The sequence below is a fragment of the Rhinolophus hipposideros genome (assembly GCF_964194185.1).
Source record: "Rhinolophus hipposideros genome assembly, chromosome: 16".
NCBI lineage: Eukaryota > Metazoa > Chordata > Mammalia > Chiroptera > Rhinolophidae > Rhinolophus > Rhinolophus hipposideros.
The window spans coordinates 47,543,175-47,560,708 of NC_138062.1; the positions used below are offsets into that span (position 1 = coordinate 47,543,175).

General features: G+C 51.8%; 1 protein-coding gene across 2 annotated transcripts in view; it reads left to right on the forward strand.

Moving 5' to 3' along the window:
• Positions 1–17,534, forward strand: part of CACNA1A (calcium voltage-gated channel subunit alpha1 A) — a 208,120-nt gene that overhangs the window by 170,933 nt on the left and 19,653 nt on the right. For both annotated transcript variants that reach the window (XM_081075591.1, XM_081075590.1), the window contains 6 exons: positions 1,237–1,347; positions 5,346–5,429; positions 12,931–13,047; positions 13,206–13,271; positions 13,447–13,562; positions 14,994–15,144. In XM_081075591.1, coding sequence (XP_080931717.1) covers positions 1,237–1,347; positions 5,346–5,429; positions 12,931–13,047; positions 13,206–13,271; positions 13,447–13,562; positions 14,994–15,144 — 645 coding nt within the window. The remainder of the gene's footprint in view (positions 1–1,236; positions 1,348–5,345; positions 5,430–12,930; positions 13,048–13,205; positions 13,272–13,446; positions 13,563–14,993; positions 15,145–17,534) is intronic.

The following is a 17,534-nucleotide window of genomic DNA, read 5'->3' on the forward strand; positions in this document are numbered from 1 at the left end:
CGGCATCCCTGGACCACACCCTGAGTATTCAGGCTCTCATGAACACCCGATCGCCATCACCCAGCATTACCCATCTGAAACACTTTGCTACGTTACCTTCGTCTGTCTTTTTTCTCATATTTTTTATCGAGGTGAAATTCACATAACATAAAATATACCATTTCCAAGTGTTCAATTCAGTGGCATTTAGTACATTCACCATGTTGTACATCCATCACCTCTGTCTATTTCCAAAACATTTCCATCACCCCAAAAGGAAGTTCTGCCTCCATGAGCAGTCGCTCCCCGTCCCTCTTCCCCCAGCCCCTGGAAACCACCAATCTGCTTCCTGTCTCTATGGATTTGCCTATTGTGGACACTTCATCTATGTTTTTTAAAGTATTTTAAATGATAGACACCACACTAGTTCGCCCTTAAATTTTTCCATATGCATTTCTTAAAAAGAAGAACATTTTCCTACATATTTTTATGCTTGTCAAGATGAGTAATAATTCTCTAAGATCCATATTGAATTGTCTCCAAAATATCTTTTACAGAACGTTGTTTTCTGAGCCAAGATCTAGATGGCTACACGTGGCCTCCAGTTTTTGCCTTTTAAATCTCTGTCCTGCCCATCCATACCGTTTTTTTCTTTTTTCACACTCTTGACTTTTGGAGGAAACCAGACGAGCTGAATGAAAACAGTTTCAGCTCGGGGTACATTGGTTTCCTTGGGGTCCTGTAACTTCTTCCTCCATCTGCCCTATTTCCTATAACCTGGTAGTGAGGTTAAAGGTTTGAGTCTGGTAAAATAGTTTGGCAAGAATATTTTATAATGAGTGAGAATAGTGGTTACCCCTGCGGCAGGTGATGAACTGGGAAGAGGTGGAAGGAAAGTCTTTGAATTGCTGGAAATATAAATCTTGGTCTGGGGAGTGGCCTCCTGGAAGTATACAAGTAGGAATGAAAAGAAAGAGGTCTGGAAACCCAAAGGAAGGACTGCAGAGAGGATGCGGTGGCCTGCCCCACGAGCCCCATCCGCCATGCTGTCCAGGATCTGAGACGCTCAGACAGGATTCAAGAAAGGAGTTCTTGTTTTGATGTAAAGAGCTTGCCGGGAGCGCGGGTCAGCTCCCTAGGAGTCAAAAGGGACACCAAGTGTGAGTCCTGCCTGCTCCGGAATAGGATAGCCACAAAGCCACCTCCTCCGTCCCTGCCATCCACTGACACCACCCCCCTCCCTCCTTCCTACTCTAGTTCTATGGGGCCTCGCTTGCTTATGAAAATGCTCTGAGGGTATTCAACATCGTATTCACCTCCCTCTTCTCTCTGGAATGTCTGCTGAAAGTCATGGCTTTTGGGATTCTGGTAAGTACAGCCTTAGGGGCGAGAGCCGTGGGTTGGGAGGAAGCGCAGAGCAGTACTGGGTGTTGGGTGGTGGTCTTCTCCCAACCTACCCCTAAACCCCCCAACCTCAGTGGTGGCTTGAGCATCTCTCCAACACCCACAGACTCTTAGGCTTATGCTTGCTAAGTAACACCAGTGATACCCGGCACGTATTAATGGTTACTGTGTGCAAGGCATGTATTTATTCACTTGTTCCTCAAAATGACCCAATGCGTAGGAGTAACTGTCATTCGTTTTAGAGATAAGGAAACTGAGATCCAGGCAGGCCAAGTCCATGGCATTCAAACTGTTCTAACCACAACCCACAGTGAGAAATACATTTTAAAGTGGAGCCCAGCACACAGATGTGCGTATAGACAACCAAATGAAATGTTCACAAAGTCAGTATTGACCCTTAAGCGTACCCGGCACACGATTGTCTATTCTACTCGATTCCATTTCCTTTTTTTTTTTTAATGCAGCTCATGACCCACTCACTTGATGTCGCCTTCCACTAATGCACATGGTCTTAACCTGAGGCCCACTGACCCCCAAAGATCTGTGGGGGGTGGAAGGTTCTGTACTATTAGATGTGAAAAAATTGCATGTCTATTTTTCACCAAGTGCTAACTGGACTTTAGCATTTCCTTCCATCTTGAAGGCAAACAAAAAACTTCTGCAATATTACCAATATGATCTGTGTCATCGATAAAAATCAGATATTTTCTTAGTGCGTTATAGACGTTGTAGATACCTCTCAAAATTTACTTTGCACTCACCAGTGCTTCCAAATGCTGGTGGTTATTAAACCTACAGCTAGAACTCATTTAATATGTACCTGAAGAAGTGCGTTCATCATTTGATCACCATTTTAAAAAAATACTTTGGGGGTGGCCGGTTAACTCAGTTGGTTAGAGCAGGGTGCTGATAGCACCAGGATTGCTGGTTCCATCCCCACATGGGCCACTGTGAGCTGTGCCCTCCTTAAGAAAACACAATACTTTGATCATATTTCAATCAAACAGGAGTCCTTGCAATTTTATTTATTTTATTTTATGCATTTTATTTATTATCCTTGCATTTTATTTTATGCATTTACAAAGCTTACTCTCAGAAGGTCTTCCCAGATAGTATCAAATGAAAAAAAAAAGTGAAGGTCTGAGCTTAATGGCTTGTGACTTGGAGTGACTTCAAGAAGGTCCCCAGTGAATGGACAAGGTGAGACTTGAAACAGGGTATCTTCCCTCTCACCACCCACTTAGCCTGTTTCTCTGACCTACAATGCAGGGTCTCAGCCAGGGACTCAGGATGGGAGCCTAGGTTCAAACCTTGGCTTTCCAAGGTGGTAAAGATCATCAGCTTTAACATCAGAGAGACTTCAATTCACATCACATCCAGTCTCTGTCACCTCACCTCTCTCTCCATCATAAGAAGGGCCCATCCTCTGCCTCTCTCTCAGAAGAGCTCTTGCAAACCCTAAACGCAAATAGTGTGTGTCTGGAGACTGAGGGTAAAGTGTGGATACAGTGAGTGCTCAATAAATGCTAGGAAGGGTTACAACAAAGCTCATTACTCTTTCTCCAAAGCAGTGGCTCCCAGCTCCGCTATCTATCAGAAGTACTTGGGGAGATTTCTTAAAACTGAATCATGCCCCAGACCTCCTTGGAGGTTCTGATTCACTTGGTCAGGGAGGGTCCCCTGAATTTGTACTTTGAATGAACATCCCCAGGGGAGTCCAAGGTACAGCCCAGGCTATCAGGCCCTGCACTGAGCACCAGCCAGGCAGGGAGGCATGCTGCAGCCAGGACAGTGGCACCAACGCAGCATTCCAGTCCTGGGGAGGCTGCCAGGACGGGTCCCAGAATGTATATGGGGAAGAGCCTGGGCTCTGGCACCCATACATGGGTGCGAATCTTGCCTCAGCCCCTTTCTAGCTGTATGGTCAAAAGCAAGGCGCTTGGCCTCTTTGTTCCTGTGCAATGCAACCGTGTTGGGCGAATTTTCATTCCCAGGGCATCTTCTGGTGGTGAAGTGATTTTCTACTGGGCGCTGGGACTGTATCTCCCCTGCCCCTGGGAAGCCCGCAAGGACCTGCACAGAGCTTCCCCCTTCAGTTTTTGATGAAGCTCCAAGTTCCCCACGTGCAATTTAGGCCATTGAGGGGAGCCTTCTCATCCAGGGGTTTGAGGCCTGTGACCAGACACCTAGGAAGTTGTCTTCATTTGGGCTCCCCCAGAAGCAGAGCCTGAGAAAAGGATTGAATTTATCTGAGGAATTTATCTGAGAGGTGACCCCAGGAAACACTGCAGGGAAGATGGGGAAGGAGGCAGGGGCAGGAAGGTAGCCAGTACAGGGTACACTAACAAGCATTTCCCACTGTGGACAACTGAGCGCAGTTCTGCTGGGGACCTCCGGGCAGCAGCAGAGAGCACTTACAGCCTCATCATCCCACCCACAGGGGAGGGAGCTGGGGTATTTATCCTTTAATGCCCATCAGCCATAGTCAGGGGCTGCTCCCAGGGGAGCTGTTAATTCCCCAGTAAATATGCAGTCCAAGAAAGCCCCTGGGTAGAGTAACAAAGATGTGCAGTCAAAGTTTGAGGGGATGTGGACAGGGCCCCAGCAGCACCTGCTAAAATACCCAAAGTATTGCTTTTAGACAATTGTAAGACAGCAACTTCCATCTATTGCGCACCTACTGTATACCACATTCATTATCTGATTGCTGTTATACCCCGATCTTCCAGAAGAGGGCGCCAAGGCCCACGCAGTCCAACTCTAAGGACGTTTAACTCATCAAGCTGAAGAATTTGAACCTGGCAAGTAGAGCTCCAAAGTCTAGGTCCTTCTCCGTGAGACAGAGGGTCTGCCGCAGGGTCACATGCTCAGGGGAGGAGCTGAGCACCCAGAATGGGGCCTGAGCCCTGACCTGGTCTCTGTTTTGTGAGGATACTGGGAAGACGGTCCCACTGAGCCTTGGGCCGGGAAGCTATCTGTTGGAGCCAGACCCTTAGATCCCAGCAGGGGTACTGCTCAGTGTGGGCTCAAACCATGTCAATATTGTAGTATTTAACAGCAATGCGCTGTACCTGTGTGTCCCAGTTGAGCCCCCACCCGGCCAGCCAGGACATGTCAAGTTAAGCTGTGGTAACAAATAACTCCCACATCTCAGTCCCTTCAATCAACAAAGGTCTTTTTTGACACTCAGCAGAAGGACTCTTTGCTTGTAGTCACTCAGGGATCCAGGCTTATGTCGAACATTTCAGGTTACCAGGGAGAAGAGAGTTCTGACGAGTCCTGCTTTGGCCAGGAAGTGACTCACATTGCCTCTGCTCACAGCCCATTGGCTGGAACTAGATACATGGCCCCATCTAACTACGAGGGGCTAGGATGAGCAGCCTGGCATGTGCCCAGAAGGCCTCTGCACCCTTGTTACTGTCCCCCTTCTCCAGATTAGGAAGTGGAGGCCCAGAGAGGTTAAGTCACTGGTCCACAGCAGCACAACTGGACGTTAGCAAAGCTGGCATGTGAACCCAGAGGCTGCTCTCTTCGAGAGTGTGCTATGACCACAGTCCTGATTCAGTGGGGCCCTGAGCATAGATTCTGGACTCACCTGGGCCTGAGTTCAAATTCTGACCTTTCACCTCCATGCTGCTCACCTACCAGGCAGGTGAGTGGCTTCACTTTCTGAGCTTATCACCTCATGTAAAATGGGTGATAATCCTTCCTTCCAAGGGTCTTTTCCCCAGCAGAGCTGAAGAGGGACCTGGAGGACCCCTCTGCAGCCAGATGAGGCAAGAGCAGGCCTGGGGTCCCAGGGAGGGGGCGCTCAGAACAGCCCATCCAGCAGCATTTTGCTATTGAAATGACCAAGACTGTCCCAGGCACTCGGGCTGATCAGCAGCTGTGCCCCGGGCCAGCCATGGGGGCGGGCATGGAGCCCTGTGTTGGCATCTCTGTCTTGTGGATTCCCATTCTAGAATTATTTTCGCGATGCCTGGAACATCTTCGACTTTGTGACTGTTCTGGGCAGCATTACCGACATCCTCGTGACTGAGTTTGGGGTAAGCTTCCCGCTGGCTTCTCTCTGGGCAGCTCCTGGCTGGGAGGGGTGTAGGGGTGTCATCTAGAAGCAACAGGTCCCAACAGCCACATCTGGCTTGGGCCAGAGCTTGGTTTTTAGCAGAGAGGGAGAAAGCAGGGCCCCCAGGGGTGAGGGTGGTCCCTCAGGAGAGTGCTTCAGGAAGACGGGGGTGCCCAAAGCCATGGCCATAGAACCAGAACTGTAGCGCAAATGCCCTGCATCATGGCTGTTGGTTTATGAATAAACCGTATGGATGAGTGCATTGAGAGAACTGAGACTCTTGAAGGATCCAAGGCTGAGCCCCACCCCAAACTCCACAGTCTTGGGGTTCCAGGGGGAACCAGCTTCAAGTCCATTCTGCCAAAACTAACCATCTTCTGGTTCATGGGAAGGAGTAGCCATGGCCCTTGGGCCAACAAGGGGACACCATTCCCAGCGCCTTAGGAGGGTCCCCAGGATATCCACCCTTGTCTTTCAACCCTGGGGTTCCCAACACGGGGGTCTCTGGACCTGTCTGCAGTGGCCCCACAGGCCACATTGTCCTTCTGCCTTGTCTGGAAGACTCGGGGCCCCAGAGCTCCTGTCCACGACCCACTCCTTGGCCATTGGCCAGTAGGCCCAGGCTTCAGAGCCCTCGGGTGATTGGGGGTCGGGTAGGAGCTCCCCACAGGGGAGAACAAAAGGGCAGAGTATGTCAGAGCCAAAGCCGGGGAACGGTATCCACCTCGTAATAACAGCAATAAAAATAATGATGACGGACGAGGATGGCGTACTCGCTGTATACCAGGCACTGTGCCAAGCATTTAACATGGATTAGCTCGTGGTATAGGTTGGGCACTCAGTATATAAAAGCATTCCCTCAGAGGGTTCAACTGAAGGGATTAGAAAGCAAAGACCACGCAGAGGGGAAGGGAAGGTACCGAGCACCCAGCCACCATGGGGAGCTGTAACCTGCCCTGTTGCGGAAGTGGGAAGGGATCCTGTGCTGCATTGGGGATGGGCTGCCTGGTGGTAGCTATAGATATGGAAGAACAGAACCCCTAAGGGCCAAAGCAGGAAGAGAACATCATGGGAGAAATACCCCAGCCTTTGTCTCCTCCTGCCCTCTCTCCCTTGCCAGCACCTCCCATTGGTCAAGCTCAGCCAAAAGAGAGCCAGAAGGCCAGGGACCCAGGGGGTTGCTCAGAATAGGCAGAGAACAGCAGAGAATAGATTTGAGTAGGGTGGCACCCGAAAAGGGAGTGTTGCCCCATTTCACAGGTGAGGAACCTAAGGCTCAGGGAAGTAGAAAGACCTGCAGCCAGGCCTCACAGCCAGGTCTCACAGCCAGGCCTGGTGACTCCTGAGAACACATTGGTATCTCCTGGGGTGTCCCCATCTGAGCCCCCAGCAGAAAGGGATCAGTTGGCCTGCTCTTCCATCGTGGAAGACGGGCAGGGCTAGGGAGCTACATAGAAGAGGGGGCCATTCTCCGATGCACCCCCCCCCCCCGTCACCCCCACCCAAGTGGTATGCCGGCCACACCCATTTGCCTTCAGCTCCAGTGAGCCAGAAGTCCCCTCGTCCACCCATCCGCTCCCTGGCACTTTCCTCTAGAGAGGTCCTGCGCACATGGGGGCTGTCCCTATTAGGTGCCCCCACCTGGCCACTGTCCCCTGGCAGAGAGCTGGAGCCTAGACCTCATCTTTGTCCCAAGTTTGTAAGAGGACTGAGTTCCAGCTGGCAGTCAAAATATCCAGCTGAGCTCAAGACAGCCTTGAACCAATGTCCCTCTGAGTCAAGAGGTTGGAAGGAATGGACCACCACCCCATTAGGCCACGTGGAGGAAGTTGGTTGAAACCTCCAGTTGCCAGTAAGAGATCCACAGAGCTGGACCCCAACAGCCTGTTCTGGCTGCAAGGCAGGAGAGGACAGGAAGATGGGGCACAGGGTCCAATTCAGGGACATCAGGACTCTTGCAATAGTCAAACAGCCCTTCCTACAAGCTGTTTGACCTTGGACCATGGTGTTACATCTTCTCATCCTGTATATGGAGATAATCTTCATAACCAACCCCATCGGATCCTTGGAAGCCTCACATTCATTCATGCATTCAGTAGGCATGCATTAAACACCTGCTATGTGCCAGGCAGGCATTGTTATTAGTGCTGGAGACAGAGTAACAAATCAAAATACACAAGAATGCCTGCCCTCATAGGGCTGACATTCTAGGGAGGGAGATGGCAACTTTTAACAAGAAAGAACAATCAATGTGAAGTGCTTAGCACAGAACCTACCAGGAAATAAATAGTTCACAAATGGTGGTTGTTATTATTGCTATTATTACCAGGAATGTACTGGGATGGTAGTTTGCTAGCCAGCCCCCCGGCTCTGAATTAGAATCATTTGGAGGAAAAGATAGAGGGTGGGTGTTTGGACCCTCTTAAGGATGATAAATTCCCAACCTGGAGTGGGGGGAGGCCTGGCCTGCCCTGCCGGACAAGGAGCCCCAACCATCCCTTTCTGCCTCCCAGGTAAGCCCAGTAGGTCTGAGGCAGGAGGAACCAGATCCTCAGGAGGGCAAGTCCCCAGGGTTTGGGGTGGGGAAGAGGGCATGAGACCCCCTGGGCCTCAGCTGCTGCCCCCAGGTGGCTCGGGGGATGTGGGTTTGCCCTGCGTGCGATGGATAATGACTGTGTTTCTTGTCTTGTCTCTTTTCATGCCTGCTCTTTAAACTGTATATTGGCACAACGCCGTCTGAAAAACTCATCCAATCAAAATGCACTATGAAATTCATTTGTTCATCCATGACGTGGTCTGTGTGTTCATACACCAATGACTTATCTCCCAACCCACCACCACCACCCCCACTCCCCGCCCGGGAACCGAAACCCATTGGTTTTTTGGCACTGGTTACAAATCAACCTAAAAAACGCTGAACACGCCTCCCCAACTGCCCCTGCCCGCCCGCTCCCCCTCCATCTTCAACATCTGCATCTAGAATCCGGTTGGTCTTACTTCTTTCTGAAGTCTAAATGCCTTACATTAACTGTGAACGCATCTTCTCGCATCAGCATTGCACGTCACGCCCTGGGCTTTCTGACTAGGAATGCCTGACACAGCCCCGACCCCAGTCTGTCTCTCTCCGACCCACCCTACCCCGTCCTTCCTGGTTCCTGCAGAGTCTCAGTCTCTCCCTCTTTCTCTCCCCACTCCCCTTCTCTTTGGTTATTTTTCCTGGGTTCTGAATTGGGGTTTTCTGTTTGGCTTGGTTTGCCTCTTTTGCAGAGAAAAGGATGGGTTTGCCAGGACAAGTCGGCGGGCCAGGTCTCCTACCCCATTGCTTACACACGTGACACTCAGAGCCCGCAGCCACCCTCCAGTGTCTCCTGTCCCTTGTTGAGCTCCATGGAGCCCGGGCCCCAGGAAAGCTCCTCCCGTCCCTCACCATTCCAAGCCCTCGAGCTCTTGGGGCTTAACCACCGGAGACGGAAATCTCCAGGTCTGAGGGAGGAAGTCTGAGGGACGGACAGCATGCATGCAAAGACCCTCAGACAAGGGATTCAGAACAGCTAAGGCTGGGGTCTGGCTGCTTCCAGGGGTCAGCCAACTGAGGCCCTCTCCTGAAGTCCTGTGGGGCACACAACATGTGCCCCCACACACACACAGTCGCTGCGCATACCTGACCTCTCCTCTTTCTTGCTCCATCTCTCTCCTCTCTCCTTTCTCCCCTCTCCTCTCGTACATTCAGCCACGCCCATACACCCACCCCAGCACACACTGTCTCCATCTTTCTCTCTGCTCACTTACTCAGCTCCTTGCACATTTGTGCACACCCCCCATGTTAAATCCCACTTGCCTCTCACGCCTGAGCCCCTTTGAAGGACCCCTAATGTCACATTGGCACCTGGAGCCTTTACTTGCTAGCGGTACACATGCACTCATCCACCAAACGTTTAATGAGCCCCAATTTGGTGCCACAGACGGAGGGGTGGGCAGAAGAAGACACCACCACTGCCCCCCTCACCTACAGTCGACCAGAGTTGGTACATTTGTGACTTCTAGTGCCTTATCTCCCACCAGCAAGGCCCCAAGGCCCACAGTCAGGTGGGAGAGGCAGGCATTGTTCAAATAACCCTCAAATTCACCTGGAATTGTAACTGTGCTGCAAGCTGAAGGATGAACAGTGTTAAGGTGGAGAAGGGGAAAGGAGCATTCGAAGCCCAGGACAGCACATGCAAAGGCCCAGTGGCAGGATGGAGTTTGCAGGGGTCCGAGTCTGCAAGTAAGGGGGTGTGGCTGGAATAAAGCAAAGGAAGGCTGATCCATAAGAAATAAAGAGGGCAGAAGGGGACAGGCCTTCTGGGGGCCTTGTTGTGGGAGCTTGGGAGGATTTGGAGCAGGGGAAGCATGATCAGAAGTGAGATTAGACAGGATCACTCTGGCTGCAGAACCCAGAGCAGTTTGGCAGGGGTCTGGGCTGGAGGTGGGCCCCGGGAATCCCAGCGAGGGATGTGGAGGAGGCAGAGAACAGAGGAAGCCAGCAAAGAACTGGCCGTGTGAGCAGGCCCCTCTCCAGGACCCAGGAATGGGTTGGGTCTGGGGTAGGGACTTGAGTCTGGCTGGCATGGGGAGGGGGAGGTTAGGGAATGCCATGCGAGGGCCAGATTGGGGGAAGAGCATGGGGGCGCGCCTGGCAGGTTTGAGGGGCCTCTAAGGACATGGACAAAGTCAAGCAGCCACGTGGTTGTGAGGTCTGGAGCTCAGAGGCCAGGTCTGGGATAGAGGTGGCAGGATGTTTCCAGAGCCCTTAGGTGGATAGTTCCCATGTCCAGAACCAGGATACACAAGGCAGGGTTGAAGGAGAGAACAGCTGCTCCTTGCAGGCTGTGGACGGAAAGATGGAAGCTAGGACGAGGGAACTCACCGGAAGTTCTGTGAGCACTTGAAGGCTTGATGCAGACCCAGGAAGAGAGCAGACTAGCACCTTCCCCTCCCCCATCACCCAGCCCTCTCTTATCTCTACCCCTACCCCCCTATGTGTCTCCCCTCTCCCTCGGCTCCAAGAAGGGCAGCATGCTGTCTGCATGTATCTCCCTGCGAAACCCTTGCTTCTCCCGCATGGTGGCAGGCTCCCCCAGCTCCTCCCTGAGCCCCTGAGGCTGCTTCCAGGGCCCGCCTGCCTCTGCATGCTGAGCCCTGTCCACATGTTATGTCCCACCCCAGGAAGGGATGGCTTGTACTCTGGGATGGATGGGAGGGGGCTGAGGACACCTGGGCCATCAGACCCATCCCCAGATGGAGATGGGTGGCCAGGCAGGGCTGGGAGTCAGATCAGTGGGGCACACAGTGTGACTCTCTCTTAGCCCAACTGGGTGTGGGGCCTTATTTAAGGCACTTAGGATATTGTCACAACAATTAGGCCCAACGGGGTCAGGGTAGGCTCTCCCAGCCCCCTCCCCCATCCCAGAGACTTAAGGGCCAACTGATGTGTCCCAGAAAGTACCCTAGACTTCACCAGAAAACCCAGAGGCATTCTGCCAGCCCCAGAAGTTCCTTGAGGCCCCGTCGCTGCCTCAGCTCCCAGGCCAGAGCTAGCAGAAGATAGAAATCTGATAGCTGGGACGCCCTCGGGAACCAGCAAGTAAGATGCCCATATAATTCATTGTCCAAACTTTCGAGACCTGAAGGGGTGCTGGCTGTCAGGGCAGCCTGTGTGGTCACCCCTGTACCATTTGGGGGTGACGGGTGGGTATGTTTAGGGCTCCTCCAAGCCCTGTAGAGCAGAGTCCTGTGAAGGCCTCTGCCTCCAACCCACTGGGTAATTGAGCAACAGGGGTTTTCATGTCTGCCTGAGGCTGGCTTCTCAAACTCAAATGCCTCTGGGGTCCAAGCTCATGCTGTAAGCTGGGGAAGCAGGTGCCATTTCTAGAACATGGGGACCTTGGCAAACTGGAGGACATATGGCCTGCTTCAAGGGAAGCAGCTGCATCTGAGCCCCAACTAACTTTCCAGGACAGAAATAGGTCCAGGGTTGCCAGAAAGCCAGATTTGGGGGCAAAATGTCATTTTTTTAAAACACTGGCAACTTTTTTAATTTTTAAAAATTCTCGGGGTTGCCAGTTAGTTCAATTGGTTAGAGCATGGTGCTGATAACACCGAGGTTGCCAGTTCGATCCCCACATGGGCCACTGTGAGCTGTGCCCTCCTTAAAAAAAAAAAATAAAAAAAAATTATCTTGCTCAATAAAATACCTTCATCAACCAGATTGGGTCCATTTATGACTTCTAGCAGCTTATCTCCCACCAGCACCTCCTGAGGCCCCAGCAGGCAAGTCCCGGAACAGTCAAATAGTGACCACAGCCTGGGCCCACCATCTCCGGCTGGCCACCTCCACCACCGCCCTGCTGTCTGGCCCTAGGGTTCTGGCTTGGGGGGGAGGAGGTAGAAGCAGTGACTAGACAAGGGATCTTTGAGCTGAGGAAGGGGCCACCCAGGGAGGTCCTGGGGGTAGGGATGGCCCCACCTCCCCGCCCCCAGCACCAACCCCTCAGTGGGCCTGGGCTGATGGTGAGCTCACCCACCCACGGGCGCTGCGTACTTCCTGCTTCCCGCAGGCCTGGTCCCGTGCTACTCCACCCAGCCCCAGAAGCTGAGAAGCCATCCCTGAGAGGGGGGAAAAGGGCCCCAAATGCATCTTCTCCGACTCAGCGGGCAGCGAGGACTCGCCCTACAGCCGAACAGCCCCAGCTCCCTCCCATCCTCCCCATGCCCGCTCGCCAAGGGGGTAAGAAAAGATGCTCTTCCACTTCTCCAATTGGCTCAAGTCCTCTTGGCCGTGGGGTGAGGTCAGGGCGGGCAGGAGTGGGTGGGCAGCTCGGCAGGGCAGGGCAGGGCAGGGTGCCCGGTGAGTCCCACGACAGATGCATTTCTGGCCTGGAGTGTAACATGCCCTCGGAACCCGCACATGTCCACCAGGCCTGAGCGTGCTGGCTCTCCCCACCCGCCCTGGTGTTTGTGCATCGTACACGTGTGATGGATTCGGCAACTTGACCTGCTTGTGTCCTATCGTCTCAGTGCATTTGGTTGTTGGGAGAAACAAAAACCATCTCGATTTTTTTCCTGATTGGATGATTCGGATATATTTTCTTTTCCTTGTTTTTTTGTTATTTCTTCCCCACCCCAATCCCGTTCCCTTCTCTTCCTTCCTTTTTCTTTCCTTTTCCCCATTGTGGGTGGGGCTGGCAGGGAGGGCTTACGCTTTTTGAGTTGATGCCTTTTCCTCCTTCCCACCTTCCCCCCCCTTCCCCCACTTGGTTCTTTTTTCAAGTTTTTTCCTCGGCACCATTGCATTAATAGTGCTTTCTCTCCTCTCCCTCCTTATTTGGGGTCTGGCTTGCTTTTTCCTGTTGGTTGGCTTCATGTAGGGGCCTCTGTGAGTGGTGACAGCTCTGAGCCCCTGGGATTGGGTGAATGGTCACCCTCTTTCTCCGTTTCCCCAGAATAACTTCATCAACCTGAGCTTCCTCCGCCTCTTCCGAGCGGCCCGGCTCATCAAACTCCTTCGTCAGGGTTACACCATTCGAATTCTTCTCTGGACCTTTGTGCAGTCGTTCAAGGTGAGCCATTGCCCCTGCCTCCAGCCCAGGGCTAGAAGAAAGCAGGCACCGCCCGCCCCCCAACTCTAGCTGAATCTAGAATGCGGGCTGTCAATGCCTCTAGGGTGCTCCTTGCTGAGAATCGATCTGCAGGGCTCTTGTAACTTCCTCCCCACCAGGCTCTACCCTATGTCTGTCTGCTGATTGCCATGCTTTTCTTCATCTACGCCATCATCGGGATGCAGGTGAGTGCCAGTCCCCCTGATGTTCCCAGAGGTTCCCAGAGAGGGGCCACTGCTCTCAGACAGAGGTGGCTCTGGCGAGCCCAGTTCAGAGAGACAGCCATGGGGGTTGAGTGGGGTTTCCCTGGAGCCACTTAGGGGCATGGCCACCCCTGGTCATCACCCTCCAATTCCCCAGGTGTTTGGCAATATTGGCATCGACGTAGAGGATGAAGACAGTGATGAAGACGAGTTCCAAATTACTGAGCACAATAACTTCCGGACCTTCTTCCAGGCCCTCATGCTCCTCTTCCGGTGAGAGGGGGTTTGTCTCAACTTCTTACGATGGGGAGGCGTGTCCTCAGCCTTCGGTTTTAGTGGGGGCGTGTCCTTTTCTTCTCTTCCGGTGAGGGCGTGTCCTTTCCCTGTACGTGGGCGGGGCTTGCGTGGGCGGGGTGCCCTCTGCCTTCTGTTCCCCTGAGACTTGGGGCAGGAATCCACGGACCCTCTCAGGGCAGATGCTGAAGGTCCTGGGACTCAAACCTGGGAGGCGTTTTCAGGCATTGTCTCCTTGAATCCTCCTGACCATCCTGTTAGGTGGGGATTCTTGGCAACCACATCTTACAAACGAAACAGGCGTATAAACTGTGCGGCTTGATTCTTACTCCTGGCTGCATGTTACAGTTCCTTTGTTCATTTGTGGGAGGTTTTTGAGCACCTACTGTGTGCCAGGCACTGCTCTACGTAGTGGGAACAAAGCAGAAAGAGAAAACACTCTCTGCCCTAAGGAAGCTTATATTCCTGTGGGGAAGACAATCTAATCAAATTATAGAGGATACTAGAAAGATAAAATTCAAGATGAAGAGGGAAATGAAGGCACAGAAGAACAAATAATGTATGGTTGTACTTATATGAGGAACCTACAATGGACAAACTCACAGAGGAATAAAAGTGGAATAGAGATTGCCAGGGGCTGGGGAGAGGAGAACGGGGAGTTAGTGTTTAATGGGGACAAATTTTCAATTTGGGATGATAAACGGTTCTGGAGGTGGGTCATGGTGATGATGGTGACTCATTATTGTGAATGTGCTTTAATGTCATTAAATTAGATGCTTCTAATGCTTAAAACAATCAATTTTATGTGTATTCTGGCACAGGTTTTGTTTTTTGTTTTTTGTTTCTTTCTCATTTAGCAACAACAAAAAAGGAATGGAGGGCTGGGAGGTCATGCCTCCCTGGAAGGGGGTGACATTTGAGAGAAATAGGCAAGGGAAGGAGCCAAGTGGTTATCTGGTGAAGGGCAGTCCAGGCAGAGGGTACAGCAAGTGCAAAGGCCCTGAGGCAGAAGGGTGGCTAGCATGTTGGAGGGCAGGGAGGAGCCCAGTGTGCTTGGAGCAGTTGCCTCGGGAGAAAGTAGTAAGGGATGACAGTCACCTGAAAGGGAGGAAGTTGTTTAAACACACCTATGTCCTCAGGCCCCACCCCAAACCAAATGAATCTAAGTCTGTGGGAGTGAAGTATTAGCATCAGCATTTTCAAAATATCCTCCCTCGCTCCTCGCTTTAATGCACAGCCAAGGATGAGAATCCCCTCACAGAGCTCCCAAAGGAAAGAGGTGACTTACCTGGGACTCAAGCCCATCCTGGTGCAGTTCCAAGTGCTTACCTTCAATGCTCTGCCTCCCTGGGAGGCGTTGGTGTCCAGGGCTGGATGCCCAGGTCCCTGATGCCCCCTCTCTGTCCTCAGGAGTGCCACAGGGGAGGCTTGGCACAACATCATGCTTTCCTGTCTCAGCGGGAAGCCATGTGATAAGAACTCTGGCATCCTGACTCCTGAGTGTGGCAATGAGTTTGCTTATTTTTACTTCGTTTCCTTCATCTTCCTCTGCTCCTTTTTGGTGAGTCTGTGGACATGTGGGGGTGGGCTGCCTAGAATTGGCTCCTCTCAGGGGTATGGGTTTCTCTAGAATGTGGCTATGTTGCAGACTTGCTCCCTCCAAGCTTCTCTGAGACAGCTAGGATCAGACAAACCAGGGTTTTTCATCCTCAGCACCCTTGACATTTGGGGCTGGGTCATTCTCTTTGGTAGGGGCCGTTCTGTGCATGGCAGAATGTTTAACAGCATTTCTGGGCTCAATCCACTACATGCCAATAGCACATGCCCCACTGCCCTCCCAGTTGTGACAACCAAAAATGTCTCCAGACATTGTCAAATGTCCCTTGGGGAAGAGGGGCAGAATCTCCCCCATTTGAGAACCACTGGGTATCCTAAGGGAAAACCCAGTAGAGCTGAGAGTTGGTCCCAGGACGACCATTTAGTTGAACTGTGGGAGACTCCCGCCTGCTCTCTGAGAGCTGGATACCTTCCTCTGTGCAACCAGGAGGCAGGAAAAAAAAGTCAGCCACATAAACATGCTCAGGGGCCCGGCGGACGGGTGGCTCAGTTGGTTAGAGTGTGAGCTGAGTTCACACTCAGCTCACTGATGAGTTGCCAGTTCGATTCCCACATGGGCCAGCGGGCTGCGCCCTCCACAACTAGAATGAAGACAATGAGCTGCCGCTGAGCTCCTGGGCGGCCAGATGGCTTCAGTTGGTTGGAGCACGTGCTCTGAACCATAAGGTTGCCAGTTCGACTCCCCCAAGGGATGGTGGGCTGCACGCCCTGCAACTAAGATTGAACAATGGCAACTGGACTTGGAGCTGGGCTGTGCCCTCCACAACTAAGATTGAAAGGACAACAAATTGACTTGGAGCTGATGGGTCCTGGGAAAAACACACTGTTCCCCAATAAAGTCCTGGAAATACCAAAAAAAAAAAAAATTCTCAGGGAGCTTGGGACTTTGGAAGATATCAAATGGGTTTTCACTAGTAAAAGACAACAAATTTGCTGGAAGGAGGAATCTCATAGCACCCAAGGATAAGAAACACTGCAAAAGATTGAAACCAAGAACCACAGGGAAAAAAGGGTGAATAGGTAAACAAAACAAAAAAAATAAGAGTTAGATCGACAGGGAATTATAGCTGCTGCCTGCTCCATCCTGCTTTCTCTTTCTCTCTCATGCTGTCTGGGGCCTCATTTCTGCAAACCATTTTTGTTCCCTGCTCTCCCTTGGAGCAGTCTGAAGAACAGACACTGCTGGGTATTTTAAGCAGAGGGGATTAAATATAGGGATTAGCTGCACAGGATTGAAAAAGCAAACAGACAAGCTGAAATCACCAGGGATTACTGACTGCAGGAATGCCAGGGCTGGGGTATTAAAAGGAATAGAGGGTGTTACTGATGGACCCAGCCGCCCCTGACACTAGCTGTCCGCTGCCCCTGGACAACTGCAGACAGTACTAGTTTCCTGTGGCTACTGTGAAAAAGTACCCCATGGTTTAACACAACAGAAGTTTTTGTTCCCTAGTTCCTGAAACTAGAAGTCCAATCAAAGTGTTGGCAGGGCCATGCTCCCTCCAAAGCCTCTAGGAGGGATCCTTCCTGGCCTCTTCCAGTTTTTGCTGGCGCCAAGCATTCCTTGGCTTGTGGCAGCATGTCTCCAGTCTCTGCCACCTATCATCACATGGCCTCTCCCTGTGTTGGTGTTCACATGTCCCTCTTATGAGGGCAGTAGTCATACTGGGCTTAGGGCCCCCCAATCCGATATGGCATCATCTTAACTTGATGACATGCACAAAGACCCTTTTTCCAAATAAGGTCACATTCACAGGGACCGGGATTAGGATTTGGACATGTCTTTTGTGGGGAACATAGTTCTACCCACAATACAGACCCTTGCAGGAGTCTCCTCTCCTCCTTCTCTCCTCCCAAGTCTGGCCTCCTGATTGTGGTTCCCACTAGATGGTGGAAGAAGCCAGCTGCCGAGGGAGTGTAGGAGAAATGGTTTGTAGATCCCCGGCCAGGCAGCAGCATCTGTCAGCAAAAAGCCCAGCACACCCACCCTCTTCAGACCATGACCTCATACCAGGAGACTTACATCCACTGACCCAGAGGGTCCATTGCTCAGTTCCAGATTCCCAGAAGAGAGTCTGATTGGGCCATGCCAGCCCTTGGTCAAATGGGCACCCTCATCCAAGCAGCTATGGGCACATATAGGGTCAAGCTCTTATAATGCAGTCCATCTAGATATGGCAGGCACCTTAGAAAACATCTATAAGACTTGACCATCAGCCCCCTCCCAGGGCAGGCATTTCTGTTTTGCTCACTGCTGTGTAACCAGCACCTAGGACAGGGTCTGGCACAGAGCAGGTACTCAATCATGACATGATGAATTGATAATCAAGTCAC